The sequence below is a fragment of the Aquila chrysaetos genome, chromosome 11 (genome assembly GCF_900496995.4).
Source record: "Aquila chrysaetos chrysaetos chromosome 11, bAquChr1.4, whole genome shotgun sequence".
NCBI lineage: Eukaryota > Metazoa > Chordata > Aves > Accipitriformes > Accipitridae > Aquila > Aquila chrysaetos.
The window spans coordinates 42539086-42557172 of NC_044014.1; the positions used below are offsets into that span (position 1 = coordinate 42539086).

Consider the following 18087-nt stretch of genomic DNA (forward strand, 5'->3'; position numbering starts at 1 on the left):
ATGGTGGGGTCCCAGATGCCGGGGGGGTGAGGAGAGCAAGTGGCGGAGCCTTGGGCTCCAGAGGAGAAGACTTTTCCTTAGGCAGGGGACTGATACTGGTGGGGTGTCCCAGGCCCTTGTGCCTGAAGGCAGGAGTCTGGAGAAGAACAAGCAGCAGTGGAGGGGGATCAAGTCAGGTGAAAGGCAGAACATTAAAGCAATTAAGTTTACTAAGAGTAGAGAAATGAGTCTTATGACCATCAAGAATAAGAAGAAATGTTTTTAGAGCACGCTACTGTTAGTGTCTTTAGTGAAAGTAGAACTAAGGCAAATTATGTGCTGGGTTGAGCCCAGGTGAAAGGCAGAACATTAAAGCAATTAAGTTTACTAAGAGTAGAGAAATGAGTCTTATGACCATCAAGAAGAAGAGGAAATGTTTTTAGAGCACGCTACTGTTAGTGTCTTTAGTGAAAGTAGAACTAAGGCAAATTATGTGCTGGGTTGAGCCCAGGTGAAAGGCAGAACATTGAAGCAATTAAGTTTACTAAGAGTAATGAGTCTTATGACCATCAAGAAGAATAAGAAGAAATGTTTTTAGAGCATGCCACTGTTAGTGTCTTTAGTGAAAGCAGAACTAAGGCAAATTATGTGCTGGGTTGAGCCCAGTTGGGAGCTAAGCCCTGCTCCCCAAGCTGGGCAGGCAAATCAGAATAAGGAACTGCTGCTATCAGTTTTCTTTCCCTCCTCTGGCTTTGCTGAGGGGAGTGAAGAGCCTGGGTTTTTTCTAGAGCCACAGGACACTTTGGATTGGAAGGGACCTTAAATGTTAGGAGGCTGCGGCATAGGCAGGCAAGAGGGGAGAGCCGTCCCTGGGTGGGCTCGAACCACCAACCTTTCGGTTAACAGCCGAACGCGCTAACCGATTGCGCCACAGAGACTCCCGAAGGGGGCTCCCTGGGGCTTCCCAACGGCAGGCAGATGTTTGGCCATCGCCAGGGAAGCAGAGCTTCCTCACGCGTAATGGTGACTTGGGAAGAGCAACACCACAACCCTCAATGCCCACCCTTCATCCTTGTCTCCCTGAGCGACGGACCTCCCCTCCCACGGCATTCCTGGTCGCAGTCCTGGCCCGTTCCCTGCCCGCTGCAGACCACCCATCTGCAATGCAAAGGCGGGCACCAAATTCACTCCTCCTGGAGCCTTGCACAAGTGCTTGGACCTCAAGAAGCACAAAGGGGCCTCGGGGAGGTTCTCCCCTCCACAAGATGTGCTTCCTCAACTGGGGTTTCCATCATGTGTGCATGCCTCACCCGGGAGATGGGGAATGCCCTCTGCTGTGGCGTGACCAGACAGTGCTCAACATGCTCCATGAGCTGACCTGCCTCTCGTCCTCCCCTTCACTCCCCACACTTGGATGGACCCCAGGAAGCCTTTTGCTTTGTTGCAGGCTGGTTCATTCTTTCAGTATCTGCAGTTCAGGAACGTGGCACCAAAGGGCTCGTTAACATGCAAAGTGCCACAACAAGCCACGTAATAGAATTCCAGAATCATAGAATAGTTTGGGTTGGAAGGGACCTTTCAAGGTCTTCTAGTCCAACCGTCCCCTGCAATGAGCAGGGACATCTTCAACTAGATCAGGTTGCTCAGAGCCCTGTCCAAACTGACCTTGAATGTTTCCAGGGATGGGGCATCTACCACCTCTCTGGGCAGCCTGTGCCAGTGTTTCACCAGCCTCATTATAAAGAATTTCTCCCTAATATCTAGTCTGAATCCACCCTCTTTTAGTTTAAAACCATTACCCCTTGTCCTATCGCAACAGGCCCTATTAAAATATCTCTCCCTGCCTTTCTTATAAGCCCCTTTGAAGTACTGAAAGGCCACAATAAGGTCTAATAATAATACACACACAATAAGGGAAGAGTGTGAGGAGTCCTCCCCCTGAGGAGGAAGGAGCAGCAGAAACAACATGTGATGAACTGATCGTAACCCCCATTCCCCATTCCCCTGCGCTGCTTGTGGGGAGGAGACAGAGAATTCGGAAGTAGAGTTGAGGCTGGGAAGAAGGGAGGGGTGGGGGGAAGGTGTTTTTAAGATTTGGTTTTATTTCTCATTATCCTACTCTGATTTGATTGGTAATAAATTAAACTAATTTCCCCAAGTTGAGTCTGTTTTGCCCATGACGGTAATTGGTGAGTGATCTTTCCCCGTCCTTATCTCGACCCATGAGCCTTTTGTTGTATTTTCTCTCCCCTGCCCAGCTGAGGAGGGGGATTGATAGAGCGGCTTTGGTGACCACTGGCCATCCAGCCGGGGTCAACCCACCACCCACGTGCTTACACCACAGTTAGTTGTATGGAGGTAAGGGATAAATATTTCTGTCTGAGTCACCTTTCATCTGCTGGGAAGCCCAGAACAGCACTGGGACACCCACGGCTGCCCCATGAGAGGCCTCCAAGTCTCTGTTTCTCAAGGGCTTCTCCAGGTGGCTCACCGCCCCGCACATATATTTTGTCTAAACAGGACTGCAAGTACGTGAAGTGTTAAATCAAACAAAATACTTTCATTGTAAACAACCTTTTTAAAGCCACCTTTAATTGCCTTAGACAAGTGGGACTTTCAAACAGCAGAGCAGTAAGTTGTGTTTGTCCCCAAGTGGGTTTGAGTTTGCAATTTGTCAAATGAGGAACAAACCAAAAGGGAATCGATCCGAGACCTTCTCAGACCAGCCCCAAATTCATCAACGGAGGAGGCAAAGTCATGCTTAGAAGACCAGTCCATGTCCCTACAGCGGGGAAAACAGTCTTCTGTGCCAGGTCTCAGACCGATTCACCCTCTGCTCCTCGAGGAGTTGCCCATGTCTCCAGTTCAAGGGCACTGGAGCTGCCATCACTCTTGCTTCTGCATGGTGCTGAGTGTGCGGCACTAAAAGTTAAACCAAAACACTCCAGCCAAGCAAGGCCTGCCATACCCAAGGAGCGTAAAAGTTGTCAGAGCCAGGGAAATGAGTCATTTCCCTGGAAAAAGAACGGCTATTGTTTGGAAAGCAGCAAGGTACCAGCAAAGGAAAACAGGAAAAATTAGCGACAAGTGCTCCTGCAGCTCAGACTAGAGCCTAGCCAAAAATTTGCATTCGTGATGACAAAGCTTTTCCTCAGGGATTTCCAAAGGGCATTCTTTAACTCTTTGCTTCTCAGACTGAAGATGATGGGGCTGAGGAAGGGGGTGAAGACCGTGTAGGACACATCAATGAGAGCATTCGTTCCCGCAGCGTGGGGCGATTTGCATTGCAGGTAGATAACGGAGGCACAGCCGTAATGCACCACCACTACGGCGACGTGGGAGGCGCAGGTGGAGAAGGTTTTGTGCCTCCCCTCCGCTGAGGGCATCTGCAGGATGCGGCCAAGGATGAAGGCGTAGGAGAGAAGGATGAACAGACAGCAACCCAACAAGGTAGTCATGCAAAGGACGTTGACTATGGTGGCAACCACCTCGCCACCAGCACAAGCCAGCTGGAGCAGGGGGGGCACGTGGCAGAAGAAATGGTCGATCCGGTGGGACTGGCAGAAGGGTAACTGGAAGACAGCGCAAGTCACCAGCAGCCCCAGGAGACCCCCACCCACCCATGAGGCAACCACCAGCTGGACACAGACACGGGAGGTCATCAGGCTGCTGTAACGCAAGGGGTGGCAGATGGCCACGTACCGGTCGTAGCCCATCACCGTCAGGAGGAAAGAGTGCATGAAGCCAAAGGTGAAGGAGAAATGCGTTTGTGCGGCACAGCCCAGGAAAGAAATGGCTCGAGTTCCCGGCACTAACCCAGACAGCATCTTTGGGGTGATGGAGAAGGTGTAACAGAGCTCCGAGAAGGACAGGGCACCTAGGAAGAGATACATGGGCACGTGCAGACCCCGATCCGCCCCGATAACAACCATTATCACCATATTTCCAGCCAGGGTCACCACGTGCATGAGGAGAAATAGCACAAACAACACAACCTGGAGCTCGGGGAAGTGGGAAAACCCGGTCAGAATGAACCCTCTCGGGGTGCTTTGGTTGTCCCTTTGCATTTGTGATTTGTTGGAGAAGAGTACAACATTTTAACCGGCAGCTCAGTCTCCCGTGGAGAAAACAGCACTTACATCAGACTTAAATTTTTGCTTTCTATCTGTCTCCCACAGGAAACAACGTGGAAATCAATGTGCACGCCTGAGATCTACCAAACCGTTTCTTTGCCCAGCAATATCTCATGCACCTTCAGAGTTTCTGTCCTGGCACAGCTGAGAAGTCGTCAGCAATGTCACTGACGTGTCGGTTTATATTAAACTCAGTCCTGGCCCATGCTGATGCGCGATGGCCAAGCCAAGAACGGCAGAGAATCACAGAATCACAAGAGGTTGGAAAAGACCCTTAAGATCATCGAGTCCAACCGTTAACCTACCACTGCCAAGCCCACCACTAAACCAGGTCCCTAAGCGCCATGTCTACACGTCTTTTAAACCCCACCATGGTCATCTTTAGCCAAACCGTTGGTGTCTCTGTGACGGTTGGTGCCAGGACTTTGTAGGTAACGGAGTTACTCCGATACATCCATGAGGACCAACCGTAAGAGCAAGAGGGGCTGCTTTACGTGAGCAGAAGACGAGCGTGGCGAGGTGTAGCCTGGCGCGAGGACTGATTTGGGGATCTTCCCCTCTTCGGGCTGAATTTCCCTGCGAGCGCTCGATCCTGTGTCAAGCACAAAGCATCTTCTCGTTCTCCACCTCTCCACCGCTTGAAGGGTTGTGCCGCCTTAGCTGGGGGGGAGCGTGCTGGATTCTCCCGCGCGCAGAGGCACCGATTGCAACTGGAAAGAAGAAGAAAGAAGAGCAGAAAGGGCGTTAGGTCCTCGGTGGGGCCAGGGGACGCAGCAGTGAAATGGTTGGGCTCATCACGGCCGGCTGCAGACCTCCGTCAGCTTCTCCACAGCCTCCTTGCTCTCACCTGGGATCTGCACCCACCGTAGCTGCTCCTGGAGCTTTCTGGAGGGGGGGATGGACACCCTACATGTTCTGCACTGGGATGAACTTGGATCCTTCACCCCATCAGCAGATCTGGGTGAGGGATAGGACAAAACCAGGGAAGAGCAGCATGGCCAGCAGTCCCACCAGACTCCAGGAGAGTCAACCGAGCTACGTCTTACAAGGATGTCTCACCTAACTCTGGACACCCACCGTTTCTCTTCTTCTAGAGGGGAACGGGAATTTTTCGCAGGGACTTTTCCAATCGCGTCAGTCACTTACCTTCAGAGGGGCTGGCTCACACTGCTCCAGGGGTCTTCATGCTCCGGGATCACGATCCAGCTGGAGGGCTGTCTCTAGGCATCAGGGATGTTGGAAATTAGAGGAGATGCACTTTGATGTCATGGTCTTGGAACTGTAGGAATTCCTTAATACCTTTAAAACTGGTTTTTCCTGCTGCCGCTTTCAATCCCCAGGCTTCGGGAGGAGAAGCTATTCCTCCACCTTCAGCAAGAGGCCACCCACCCGATGGAAACAATGAAGCGATGAGCATTCGCTCTTCCAGGAAGGACGGACGCACGGGGCAACAGCCTGATCAGCCCCGTGATGACCCCGTCTGCTTTTTCCCTCGGTGGCCGGCCACCAACATGGCTTGTACAGAGGGACTTAAATAGCTTATAGGCACGGGGGTGGGTGGAGGTGCTGGGTTGAGTGTCATCATCCAAGGTCGGACGGTGCCTGGCTCTTACAGAGGTCCCAAGTGGCAGGAGGGGCTGAAGATCTCATGTTCCCTTGGTGCAGAAGCTTAGGGACGTGTAGGAGCTCAGCCTGGCACCGGAGCTGGAAGAACCAGCCTGTGGGAAGGTGGAGACGTGGCTCCCTCCGTCACGTCTCCGAAGGTGAAGCATCCCACGTGGGGCCACGCCAACGGGGAATCCTGGCGCTTCTCCAGAGGTCGGCGATGTGCAGCACCGTCTGCTCGCCGTAAAGACGATTAAACATCCGCGCGGGGTCTGGAGGTGACACTGTCACCCCAGGCTGCAGCTCCAGCAGACAGGATTGCCTTGGTTTTCTTGAAGATCTCAAGGGCTGAGACCTTTTAGCTTGAAAACTCCCGCAAAGAGCGGGAGGGAGGGGTTGCGTGCGCGCAGCTCCCGGCACAAGGTCGCCTTCCCCGCACGCCACGGGACGAGCAGCTCTCCTCCAGGACTGCCCTCGAAGAGCCCGGCCAGGAGGTGCCACCTCCCACCCTTGGCCACCAGCCCAAGGCCTGATCACACAGAGCACCCGGCTCTTAGGGTCTCCTCGGGTGGCACGGGACCCCTCCGTGGGTCTGAGATAGTTAAACGTTGCGTTTTAAGACTAATTCTGAAAAACGCAATGATGCGCCCGAAACCACGAGGGGGTTGGCTGGGCTACCCAGGTCTCCAGTAGAAACCCACAGGCTTTTGTGTTTCCTTCTCAGGGTGCGAGGCGAGGGCTCATCCCTAAGTCCAGAAGTCCTCTGTGGAGGTATCTCCACCAGAGTTGGTTCCCCAGATATTCAGAGAGCTGGAGAAGATCCGCACCAAGGAGTCTGGGGTACAAATCTTCTCCAAGATACAGGTGACCATTTGTAGGGTCTCATGCTCCAACCTTCCCCTCGGGGACCACCCAGAGACCTCGGGCGAGCAGCTCGAAAGCAGACCTGGCGCATGGAACCAGGCTCCAGTCCGATGGCCTCATCACGGACATCTCCAGTGTCAGCCAGAGCTTCTGGTCAAGCTCTCTGGGCTGGGATTTAGTTGCCTACGGCTCTGCCGGGGTGTAGGACATCCCGAGAGCTTCTCAGAGGTTGTCTCAGCAAGGTCCATCACCTTCGGACCCCCACGACCAGCTCCATCTTACCCTGCGGTCATTGGAAGGCGCCTTCATCACCGCAGCACCAGCCCCGGCAGAAATGACGGGATTTCGCTGTGAGTCCCCCCCACCCCCTTCCCACCCACACCTCCAGGATGGAGATGAGCTCTGCGCCATGAGGAAGGTGGAGGAGCTGAGCTGAGCCTCCAGACACGGCCACGGGGAGGTCCGGCTTAACCCCGGGGCTGGAGAAGAACCCGTGGGGAGAAACTCTTCCCCTCCGGCTGTGCGACCAAGCAGCTCCTGCTTTGCCTCCCCGTGTCTTCGGAGGGGTGGTGAGCACCCAACCCCTGTCTCTTGTCCCCACGTGGCTCCTTGACTTCTTGGACCTCCATCCTGGTGGCCGCCCGTCCCTCGCTACTTGCCCCTTCACCACCGTCACCCACCCCGGCTGCCTTCGCCTGCCCCGGAGCACGCTCAAAGGCAAATTTTAGGGGAGCAACGGGGAGCCGCCGGTGAGGATCTGAGGGGAGGGGGACGTGGGAGGAGGCTGGGGGAGCACCCATGGGTGCTGCGGGAGATGGGGCGGGAGAAGGGGGGGCTCCAGGGGATGGAAGGACAAGGACGGGGCGGTGGGGGAGCTGCCGACGGTGGGCAGGGGTGGGCATGGCCCGAGGGGAGATGGGGAGACCCATCCTGCCTGAAGCATGGGGTGATTTGGAGCACAGCCTAACCCTCATCCTAAACTTAACCTTGACCCAAACCCTAACCATAAACCTAACCCTGAACTTAACTGTAACCCCAACCAAAACCCTAAAGCCCACCCTAACCCTAACCCCAAACCTAACCCTAAACTTAACTGTAACCCCAACCAAAACCCTAAAGCCCACCCTAACCCTAACCCCAAACCTAACCCTAAACTTAACTGTAACCCCAACCAAAACCCTAAACCCCACCCTAACCCCAAACCTAACCCTAACCTTCACTGTAACCCCAAGCCAAACCATAAAGCCAACCCTAACCCTAAACCAAACCCCAACCCAAACCCTAAACCTAAATTTAATTCTAACCCTAAACCCAATCTTAACTCTAACCCTAACCAAACCCCAAGCCAAATTCTAAACTTAGCCCGAACCCAAACCCTAGCCCTAAACTTAAATCTGATCCTTACCCTAGCTCTAACCCTAACCTTGACCCAAACCCAAAATATAGCCCTAACCCTAACGTTAGCCCAAACCCAAACCCTGCCCCTAACGTCAGCCTTAACCCTGATCCTACAACATGACACCCAAACCCTAACGCTAACCCCAACCCTAACCTGACCCCTAACCTACACCCAAACCCTAATCCTAATGTCAGCCTTAACTCAACACCCTAACCTCAACCCTAACCCAAACCCGACCCCTAACCCCAACCCTGACCCTAACGTCAGCCTTAATCCTGATCCTACAACCTGACACCCAAACCCTAAACCTAATGTCAGCTTTAACTTTGCACCCTAACCCCAACCCGACCCCTAATCCTGACCTAAACCCTGACCCTAATGTCAGCCTTAACCCTGATACTATAACCCAACACCCAAATCCTAACGCAAATCCTAACCCAAACCCTAACCCCGACCCAAACCCTAATCCTAATGTCAGCCTTAACTCTGCACCCTAACCCCAACCCGACCCCTAAGCCTAACCCAAACCCTGAACCTAACGTCAACCTTAACCCTGATCCTACAACCCCAACCCTAACCTGACCCCTAACCTACACCCAAACTCTAATCCTAATGTCAGCCTTACTCTACACCCTAACCCTAAACCCAACCCGACGCCTAACCCTGACCCTAACATCAGCCTTAACCCTGATCCTACAACCCGACACCCAAACCCTAACGCTAACCCCAACCCTAACCCGACCCCTAACCCAAACCCTAACCCTAACGCCAGCCTTAACCCTGATCCTACAACCCAAACCCCACACCCAACCCCTAACCCTAACCCTAACCCAAACCCTGACCTTAACGTCAGCCTTAACTCTGACCCCTAACCCCGACCCCGACCCTAACACCAGCCTTAACCCCATCCCAGCCCCACCACTGACCTCACCCTCACCCCCCCCCCCCATTTCCCCGGGGTGACGCCACCGGTGTGTGTCCCCCCCAATGCCCGACGGTAGCTGCCCCCCCCCCCCCCGCCCCGGAGCCTCACACGAGCCACGAGCCCTCGTGCAAGTGCCCAGGGGGGCACACGCGTGTGCAAACGCCCCGCCTCCTCCCCACACCGCCCCCGCGCCCCCACCTTCACACCCTGCCCCGGCCCCGGGGGCCTCGCACGGTGCCGTGGGGCTGGGGGGGGGGTGCGAGGGGGCGCGCGAGTGTGCGAGGGGTGTGCAAGGGGGTGAGAGGGTGCGAGGGGCGTGCAAGGGGGGGTGTGAGGGGGTGCAAGTGTGCAAGGGGGGTGCAAGTGTGCAAGGAGTGCACAAGGGGTTTGCAAGGGGGTGTGTAAGTGTGCAAGGGGTGTGCGAGGGGGTGTGCGAGGGGTGTGCAAGTGTGCAAGGGGTGTGTGAGGGGAGTGCGAGGGGTGTGCAAGTGTGCAAGGGGTGTGGAAGGGGGGGTGCAAGTGTGCGAGGGGGCTATGAGTGAGGGGTTTGCAAGGGGGTGTGTAAGTGTGCAAGGGGTGTGTGAGGGGGTGTGCGAGGGGTGTGCAAGTGTGCAAGGGGTGTGTGAGGGGAGTGCGAGGGGTGTGCAAGTGTGCAAGGGGTGTGGAAGGGGGGTGCAAGTGTGCGAGGGGGCTATGAGTGAGGGGTTTGCAAGGGGGTGTGTAAGTGTGCAAGGGGTGTGCAAGGGGGTATGCGAGGGGTGTGTGAGGGGGCTGCAAATGTGTGAGGGGTTTGCAAGGGGCTGTGTAAGTGCGCAAGGGGTGTGTAAGTGCGTGAGGGGTGTGCAGGGGAGTGCGAGTGTGCAAGGGGGTGTGCAGGGGAGTGCGAGTGTGCAAGGGGGTGTGCAAGAGGTGTGCAAGTGTGCAAACGGGTGCACGAGGGGGCTGTGCAAGTGCGCGAGGGGGTGTGCAAGAGTGCAAGAGGTGTGTGAGCGGGTGCACGTGTGCGAGGGGTGTGCGTGTGCGAGGGGTCTGCGAGTGTGCAAGGGGTGTGCAAGGCCGGGAAGAGGCATTCAAGGGGTTGTGCAAGGGGCAAGCAGCGCTGTAACCACGCAAGGGGGTGTGCAAGGCCAGGAAGAGCCGTGCAAGGGGTGTGTGAGGGGCGTGCAAGGGGGTGTGCAAGGCTGCAAAGAGCCGTGCGAGGGGGCGTGCAAGGGGCATGCAGGGCTGCAACCGTGCAAGGGGGGGCGTGCAAGGCCGGGAAGAGCCGTGCGAGGGGCGTGCGAGGCCCAGTTCAGCTTCCCCCAAGCCGAGAGCCCCCCACCCCGCCACCCCCCCACCCCGTTGCCCCCCCCCCCCCAGCAGCGACCACTCCCAATTTCTCTCTATTTTATGTTAAAATCACTTTACATGTAAAATACAAAAATATGCCCCAGGGGGGGACGACACCCCCCCCCCCCCCATGACCCCCCCTCCGGCTCCAGGGGACCCCCCAGGGGACACAGGACAGGGTGACCGGGGGGGGGGCCTGTGCTGTGTCCCCCCCCTACGCCCCCCCCGAGGTAGTCAGTGCGATGGGGGGGGGACAGTGTGTCACTGGGGGGGGGGTACAATGTGTCATGGTGGGGGGGGACAGCGTGTCACAGGGGGGGGGACAACAGTGTGTCAGTGTCGGAAGGGGTGACAGTGTGTGACAGGCTCAGATTGGCACCGGGGGGGTGGGACAGCAGCAGCGGGGAAGGTCTGTGTCATATTTTGGAGGGGGGGGGGGGGACAGGGCTGCTCCAGTCCCCCCTCCCTCCAAAAAGCCCCTTGGGGGGGGGAGGTAAAGTAGGGGACCCTCATACCTCATCCTGCAGGCGGGGGGGGCATTAGTGTCATGGGGGGGAACCCAGGCCCACGGCAGGGGGGGGGGGTCCCAGTCCGTGGGGTGGGGTCCCCTGGTTGAGGGGGGGTCCCAAAATACAGGGGGGGCACCTAGGTCCATGGAGAGGCCTCCCCCCAGCAAATGGGGGAGGTCCCTAGATGGGGGAGAATCCACATCTGGGGGGGGGCAAGAAGGGGGGGGGGGCACCCACCGCTGTTGGGGGTCCCAGGCCACTTGGGGGAGGGGGGGCTATTTGGGGAGTTGGCACCCAGGTCCCTTTGGGGGGGGGGTGTCCCAGGATGTAGTGGTGGTCCCATGTGGTGGCCCTGGCTGAGAAAGAGGGGGGGGGACAAGTAATGGGGGGGGTCTAAAGGTGGGGGGGGCACCCACGTCCCTTGGCGGGGGGGGGTGCCAGGATGTAGTGGTGGTCCCAGGTCGGGGGGGCCCTAGCTGAGAAGGGGGGGGCAGGTAATTTTGGGGGGAGTGTCTAGAGTTAGGGTGGGGGCACCCAGGTCCATTGAGGAATGCCAGGGGTCCCCCATCTCCAGCAGATTTTTTTTTGGGGGGGGGGGAGGTGTCCAGCTTTTGGGGGGGGGCCCCATTTGCAAGCGGGGGGGGATCCCCAATCACAGAACAGAGCCGGGGGGGGGGGGGGGGGCCCAGTCCATGGCGAGGGAGCAGATCCCCCAAATCCCGGGGGCGGGGGGCGTTCCCAGTTCAGGCCAGGGGTCCCCCCCCCCAGTCCTGGGGTAAGGGGGGGGGGGTCCCTAGCAGCGCCCCACCTTGGCGTCGCCGATGGCCCCCCAGACGTCGAAGACGAACTCGTCGGGGAAAGCGAAATCCCCGAGCTGGGAATCGAGAGCCTGGGCCAGCGCGTCGGGGTCCCGGGCGTCCCGACCCAGCTCCACCATGGTGGCGGCTGTGGGGGACAACGGGGGACACTCAGGGGACAACGGGGACATTCGGGGGGGGGGGGGGGGGCACAACCCAGGGGACTTGTATCACCCCTGGGGCCGGGGGGGGGGGTCCCTGCAGTGGGGTGGAGGGGTTCCCAGCACCCAGGAGAGGGTTCAGGGGGGCCCCCTGGCACCCTGAGAGGGGCCGGGGGGGGTCCCCAGCACCCCCGGGGGGGGGGGGGGGGCGGGGGGTCTCCAGCACTCCTGAGGGGGGCCCCCCCCCACAGTGGGGCAGGGAAGAGGGGCCCCCCCAGCACCCCATAGGGGCACCCTGCAGTAGGACAGGGGAGGGGTCCCCAGCACCCCGGTAGGCAAGGGGGGGGTTCCAGCACCCTGGGACTGGTGTGGGGGGGGGTCCCCAGCACCCCTGGGTGGGCTCCTGCAGTGGGGCAGGGTTGGGGAGGGGGGGGGGCAGATCCCTAACAGTCTGGGGGGGGGGGGGGGCCAGAATTGGACCCCAGCACCCCTGGATAGGGCAAACTGCAGTGGGATGGGGGTGAACCTGGAGGGGGGGGGTGAGCGAGAAGGGTCCCCAGCACGCCGGGGGGGTCCCCTCATTGCCGGGGGGGTTCCAGGGGGGGGTCCGGGGGGGGTCCCCAGCCCCTGCTCACCCAGCTCGCTGTCCCGGATGCCCATGTAGCTCTCCAGCAGATCGTCCACCTTGGCCACGGCCCGTTCCTCGAAAGCTGACGGCTACGGGGGGGGGGGACGGACAGGGGGGGTCAGGGAGTGTCCCAGGGACACGGGGGGGGGGGTCCCCGTACCCACCCCCATCGCCCCCCCCGCGGGATCCCCTACCTGCTCCTCGACGGTGGCGGGTCCCCGGGCGCGGAGGCGCAGGGTGCCCCGGCCGGTGCCCAGCTGGGTGCCCCCGCCGCGGCCCCCCCCAGCCCGTGGGCCGATCATGTCTGAAAAGTAATGGAGAAAGGGTTTAGGGAAGCTATGAATTTTGGGGGGGCCCCCCCCAAGCATGGATGGGGGGCTCCAACAGACCACAGACCCCCCCCCAGGACCCAAGGGGTGGGAAGGGGCAGGTTTTGGGGGGGGGGGTCCATAGTCTTGGGGAGCCCCCCAAGATATTGGGGCCCCATCGGTGCCTCGTTTGGGTATCGGGGTCCCCCCTATCCCCCCCCAGGATTATGGGGGACCCCTCAGCTCCCCCTTGCTTTGGGGGAGCCACTTCCCAGGGATACAACACCTCCCTTGGGTTTTGGGGTTCCCCCCAGTACTATGGGTCCCCATCAGCCCCCCCTTTGGTTTTGGGGGTTCCCCCCACACACTCCCAGCACTACTGGTTCCCATCAGCCACCCCCCCTGGGTTTTGGGGTCCCCCCGAGCACTACAGGTCCCCATCAGTCCTCCCTTGGGTTTTGGGGTTCCCCCATGCCCCCCCCCAGCACTATAGGTCCCTATCAGCCCCCTCGGATTTCGGGGTTCCCCCCATGTCCCCCCAGCACTATGGGTCTCCATCAATCCCCTCTTAGGCTTTGGGGTGCACCCCCCAGCACCACAGGTCCCCATCAGCCCCCCCAAAATTATGGGGTCGCCACAAGCCTCCTTTTGGGGTTCCCCCCCAGCACTACGGGTCCCCATCAGTCCCCCCCCCCAGGTTTTGGGGTTCCCCCAAGGCTATTGGCTCCGCATCAGTCCCCCCCACCATAGATCTCAAGGATCCCCTCAGGGCTATGGGGTCCCCCCCCATTTTGGGGGAGTCTCTAAGGTGCCTCCTCCACCTCCCCAGGTTTCGGGGGGCCCAGCAGCGGGACCGTTCCCCCCCCACCTACTGCTCGGACTCCCAGCGCTCCCAGTAATCCACGGCACCACTCTCCAGTCCAGGATGGGGAACTGGGTCCCTCCCAAACCCACGAAAGGGTGGCTGCCCTGGGGCGGGGAGGGGGAGGGGGGGGGGGGCCCCCCACACTCCAGGTCTCCCAGTAGGTTCCCAGTGCTCCCAGTTGGGACTCACCGAAGGCCTTGCGGGGCTCGGTGAGCTGGAGGGCGAAGGTACGTCCCCGGGGCAACTCCTTCAGCATCTTGGCCACCTCGTAGTGACGGGCGCCCACCAGGCTCTGCCCGTCGATGGCCTCGATCATGTCCCCGACGCTGATCACCGGGATGCGGTCGATGACGCTGCCCTCCCGAATCCGCTGCGGGGACCACCCACGTCACCCCACGCCGCTCCAGGACGACCCTGCGTGTTCTCTTTCCCCGACCCCACGTTGACTTGGGAATTCTCGGGGGTGTCTCTACGTCCTCTCCCCAGCCTCAAGGCACCTCAGGGACCTCCTGGGGGTCACCGTGGCTCCCCACCATGGTCAGGGATGTCCCCAGGTGTCCCTCCCCCAGCCTCATAGCGGCTCAGGGAACACCCAAGGGTCCCCGTGTCCCCCCATGACAATCCAGGCTGTCCTTTGGCATCCTTTCCCATCCCCATATTGACTTGGCAACCATCTGGGATGTCCCCGTGTCCACCACCCCAACCCCAGGGCAGCTCAGGGACCACCCAAAAGGTCCCTATGTCCCCCCACAATGGTCAGAGATGTCCCCTTCAACCCCGGGGCAGCTGAAGGACCCCCCCAGGGGTCTGCACGTCACTCCACGACAGTCCTCGATGTCCCTTGATGTTCTCCTTCCCCACCCCCACGTTGACCTGGGAACCATTTGAGATGTCCCCGTGTCCCCAACCAGCCCCAGGGCAGCTCAGGGACCACCCAAGGGGTCTCCACGTCCCCCCACCATGGTCAGGGATGTCACCGGGCCCCCCCAGCCCCAGGGCAGTCCACGCTGTTCCCTCACATTAATTCAAGATATCCTTGGGCATCCCCACATTGACCTGTGTCACATCTGGTTTGTCCCCGTGTCCCCTCCCCAGCCCCAGGGTGGCTCAGGGACCACCCTAGGGCCCCCCGCGTCCCCCCAAGACGGTCACGGATGTTCCTGGCTCCCCCCAACGCCAGAGCAGCTCAGGGACCACCCAGGGGGTCCCCACGTCCCCCCACAATAATCCAGGATGTCCCTTGGTGTCCTTCCCCATCCCCACATCGACTCGGGCACCACCCGGGGTTTCCCCGTGTCCCCCCCCCCCAAACCCCAGGGTGGCTCAGGGCCCTCTCCGAGCACCCCCAGGTCTCCCTGCCCGATGATAATGTCCCCCCGCCAGGGGTGTCACCTTGATGAAGGCGTAGCCGGCGCCGTTGTCAGTGATGGTGAGACCCAGGGCCTCCTCCGACTTGAAGACCTCGACCTCCTTGCGCTGGCCCTTGGTGTGGGCGAAGATGAAGTCCTCGAGGCCGATCTGGCCACCCAACAGCTTCTCCATGTCCACCTTGTGCGTGTTGAGGGTGCAGAACATCACCTGGCCGGGACAGCAGCGTCAGGGGCTGGGGGGGGGGACACGACACCTGGGGACACCAGGGCCACCCCCCGGGCCACCCCTCTGCTTGGGGACACCTGGGACGGTCACGGGAGCGGAAAAGACCTGGTAGATGTGAAAGACTTTCTCGGGGACAAGCAGGACCCTCATGGGAAACACGGGGGACACCCTTCTTCTTGAGGAGATGCAGGACCCCCCCAGGGGACATGTGGGACCCCCCCAGGGGACACGCGAGACCCCTCTCCCTGGGGACAAGCAGGACCCTCTTGGGGACATGCAGGGACACCCCTTGGGGGACATGCAGGACCCCTCTTCTTGGAGACACCTGGCACCCTCCGGAGGGACACCCAGGACCCCCCCCCCCCCCCCGCAGGGGACACGAGGGATGCTTCCCGTTGGGGACACCCAGGACACTCCCAAGGGACACGTGGGACCCCTCCATGCACCCCTGGGGTCCCCTCGCCCCAATTCCAACCGCAGCCCCCCACCCCTGGGGTACCCTCCCACCCTTCCCTCTGGGTGGGTGTCCCCAATGTCCCCAGTGCCCCCCCCCCCCCCAAAAAACCCCTCCGGGTCCCTGTCCCTCAGCTCCCAATGTCCCCCTGACCCCCAGCACCCAAGGGGGCCCACAGTCCCTCTGGGTGCCCTGTTCCTCAGCCCCCCCATCCTCCTGCCACCCAGCACCCAGGGCTGCCCCCAGCCCCTCTGGGTGCCCTCTCAGCCCCCCCCACATCGCTCTGACCCCCAGGATCCCCCCAATCCCTTCCAGGTCCCCTGCCCCCCCCAGGACCTCCAGCACCCAGGGGTGCCCCAAATTCCTCTGGCTGCTCTCTCCCCGAGTCCCACATATTCCCCCCCCTGCCCCCCAGCACAGCACCCAAGGGTGCCCCCAGCCTCTCAGGTGCCCATCCCTTAGCCCCACATGCCCCAGTGCTCCCCAGGACCCCCCCCAGCACCCAGGGGTGCCCCCAAGCCTCACCTGATACCCTATCATGGGGTTTTGCCTCTCCTAGCCCCCCAGCACCCAAGGGTGCCCTGTCCCTCAGCCCCCGGCATCACCCCGATGCTCAGCACCCCCCAGCACCCAGGGGTGACCCCAAAGCTCTCTGGGTGCCCTGACCCTCAGCCCCCCACATCTCCCTGACCCCCAGCACCCATGGGGATCCCCAAACACCTCCGGGTGCCCTGTGCCTCTGACGCCCACACCCCCCAGTAAGTCCAGCACCCAAAGGTGACATAAACCCTCTCAGGGTGTCCTGACCCTCAGCCCCCCACATCCCCCAGTGCCCCCCAGCACCCAGGGGTACCCCAAACCCCTCCAATTGCCCTGACTCTCAGCCCTCCACATCCCCCAGTGCCCCCCAGTACCCATGGGTGCCCCAAACCCCCTCTGGGTGCCCTGACCTTCAGCCTCCCACATCCCCCAGTGCCCCCTGCACCCAAGGGTGCCCCAAACCCCTACAATTGCCCTGACTCTCAGCCCTCCACATCTCCCAGTGCCCCCCAGCACCCAGGGGTACCCCAAATCCCTCCAATTGCCCTGACTCTCAGCCACCCACATCCCCCAGTGCCCCCCAGCACCCAGGGGCGCCTTAAAACCCCTCCAGCTGCCCATCCCTCAGCCTCCCCCCTTCCCCCAGCACCCATGGGTGCCTCCCCCCCCCCCACCTCTCCCGGTGGGATGCAGAAGGCCTCGGCGATCTTGCCGTAGAGCTCGCGGACGTTGGTGAATCCCTCGACGCGGCCGGTGGGGCTGCCGTGAGCCAGCTGCGTGTGGAAGACCAGGCGAGGCCGAAGGGCGGGGGGCAGCGGGGGGAGCCCCGGGGGGGGGTGGCCCCCCAGGAACCCCCACTGAGACCCCCGGGGTTTCCCCGGTAGCCCCCCCGCTCCCCCCCGCCGCCTCCTCGTTCTCCACCAGCGGCGGGGGCTTCTTGCGACGACCCAGGCCTAGCGGCATGGAGGGGGGGGGACTGGGACGGGTGTTGGGGTGCAGGGGGGGTGACAGCAGAGCCTTTGGGGGGGGGTGGGTGCCCCCTCCCTGAGGAGGGGGGGTCCTGCGGTGCTTCGCTAGGTGCTGAAATGAGAAAAAGGGAAACTGAGGCACGGGGGGGGGGGGGCTGAAGGGTAACGGGGGGGAAACTGAGGCACAAGGAGGGGGGAAACTGGGGCAGGGGGGAAACTGGGGCAGGGGGGACCCCGATTCTGGGGATCCCCGAGTCCTTCGGCCCCCAAAGTGGGGGGGGGGGGGGGCGGGCCCGCTGGACACCCGGTACCGCCCCCCCAGGAAGCAGCGACGCGGGGCCCCGGCCACCTCCCCTCCCGGGGGCCTGGACACCCCCACCCGGCCCTCCCGGGCCCGCTGCCTCCTCCGGGCCCCCCCTCCGGCCCCGGTCCCCCCCCGGCCCGGTCCCCCCCCCGCTCACCGGCCGGACCCTCCCGCCCTCCAGCCGGGCGCTACTGCCGGAGCGACACTTCCGGGAAGGCGTGGCTAACCCCCACCCGGACCAATCATCGCCGCCGCCCCGCCCCGCCGGCCAATGGAAAGCGCTACGTAGGCGTGGGGAAGAGGGGTGGGGGGGGGAAGTGAGGGGGCAGGAAAGGGTTTGGCCATCCTTCTCCCCCCCCTCCCCAGCTCCGGGCGATGGGCGCGCCCGGCTCCTCACCCCCGCGGGTGGGGCTGGCCGGAACCAATCAGGAGCGAGGACTGCGAGTCTCGGCGTCGGGGCAGGGTAGGGGGCGTGGCCGGGAGAAGTGGGCGTGGGCAACGGCGAGGGGGAGGAGCCACAAATCCCACCGCGGTGGGGGGGGGAGAACAGCTCCCCCACGGTGGGGGGGGGGGGGGGACGGGGGGGGGACAGACCCCGTTTGGGGGGGGGGGGGGGCTGGGGGGCAGGACCAGACCCCACTGGGGGTGAACACACCCTATGGGGGGGGGCACCCACCAGCCCATTCCCACAGTGCCATTTTGGGAGCTCCCCTTACCCCCCCT

At 61.1% G+C, this 18087-nt stretch overlaps 2 protein-coding genes, 2 long non-coding RNA genes and 1 other non-coding gene across 10 annotated transcripts; 1 reads left to right on the top strand and 4 right to left on the bottom strand.

Annotated features, from left to right (window-relative positions):
* Positions 1-843: 843 nt before the first annotated feature.
* Positions 844-917, bottom strand: TRNAN-GUU. Its single transcript has one exon. It is a non-coding gene; the product is annotated as a tRNA-Asn (tRNA).
* A 1637-nt stretch (positions 918-2554) lies between these two features.
* On the bottom strand, positions 2555-7674 carry LOC115348465 (olfactory receptor 10H1-like). 6 transcript variants are annotated; one of them, XM_041127315.1, is made up of 4 exons: positions 5259-7674; positions 4960-5069; positions 4581-4822; positions 2555-4096 (listed from the first exon to the last, which is right to left on the bottom strand). In XM_041127315.1, the coding sequence occupies exon 4, from the start codon at positions 4044-4046 to the stop codon at positions 3057-3059; it is 990 nt and encodes a 329-aa protein (XP_040983249.1). In that variant the 5' UTR covers positions 4047-4096; positions 4581-4822; positions 4960-5069; positions 5259-7674; the 3' UTR covers positions 2555-3056. The 6 variants fall into 6 exon arrangements, with proteins under 6 accessions (XP_040983249.1, XP_040983251.1, XP_040983250.1 ...); XM_041127317.1 differs by having other exon boundaries at positions 2555-4822; positions 5259-5332; positions 5502-7673; XM_041127316.1 differs by having other exon boundaries at positions 2555-4822; positions 5259-5391; positions 5502-7673.
* A 35-nt stretch (positions 7675-7709) lies between these two features.
* On the bottom strand, positions 7710-8896 carry LOC121233631. The gene is made up of 3 exons (XR_005933538.1): positions 8700-8896; positions 8225-8558; positions 7710-8194 (listed from the first exon to the last, which is right to left on the bottom strand). It is a non-coding gene; the product is annotated as an uncharacterized LOC121233631 (long non-coding RNA).
* Positions 8897-9334: 438 nt separating this feature from the next.
* On the top strand, positions 9335-10431 carry LOC121233632. Its single transcript, XR_005933539.1, has 3 exons — positions 9335-9365; positions 9942-10078; positions 10128-10431. It is a non-coding gene; the product is annotated as an uncharacterized LOC121233632 (long non-coding RNA).
* Positions 10431-17635, bottom strand: LOC115348277 (PDZ domain-containing protein GIPC1-like). The gene is given in 8 exon segments (XM_030030750.2): positions 10431-11688; positions 12337-12418; positions 12524-12633; positions 13692-13872; positions 14895-15080; positions 16767-16926; positions 16928-17172; positions 17522-17635. Coding segments are annotated over 7 exon segments (999 nt in total). The 5' UTR covers positions 17056-17172; positions 17522-17635; the 3' UTR covers positions 10431-11536.
* Between the last annotated feature and the right edge of the window lie 452 nt (positions 17636-18087).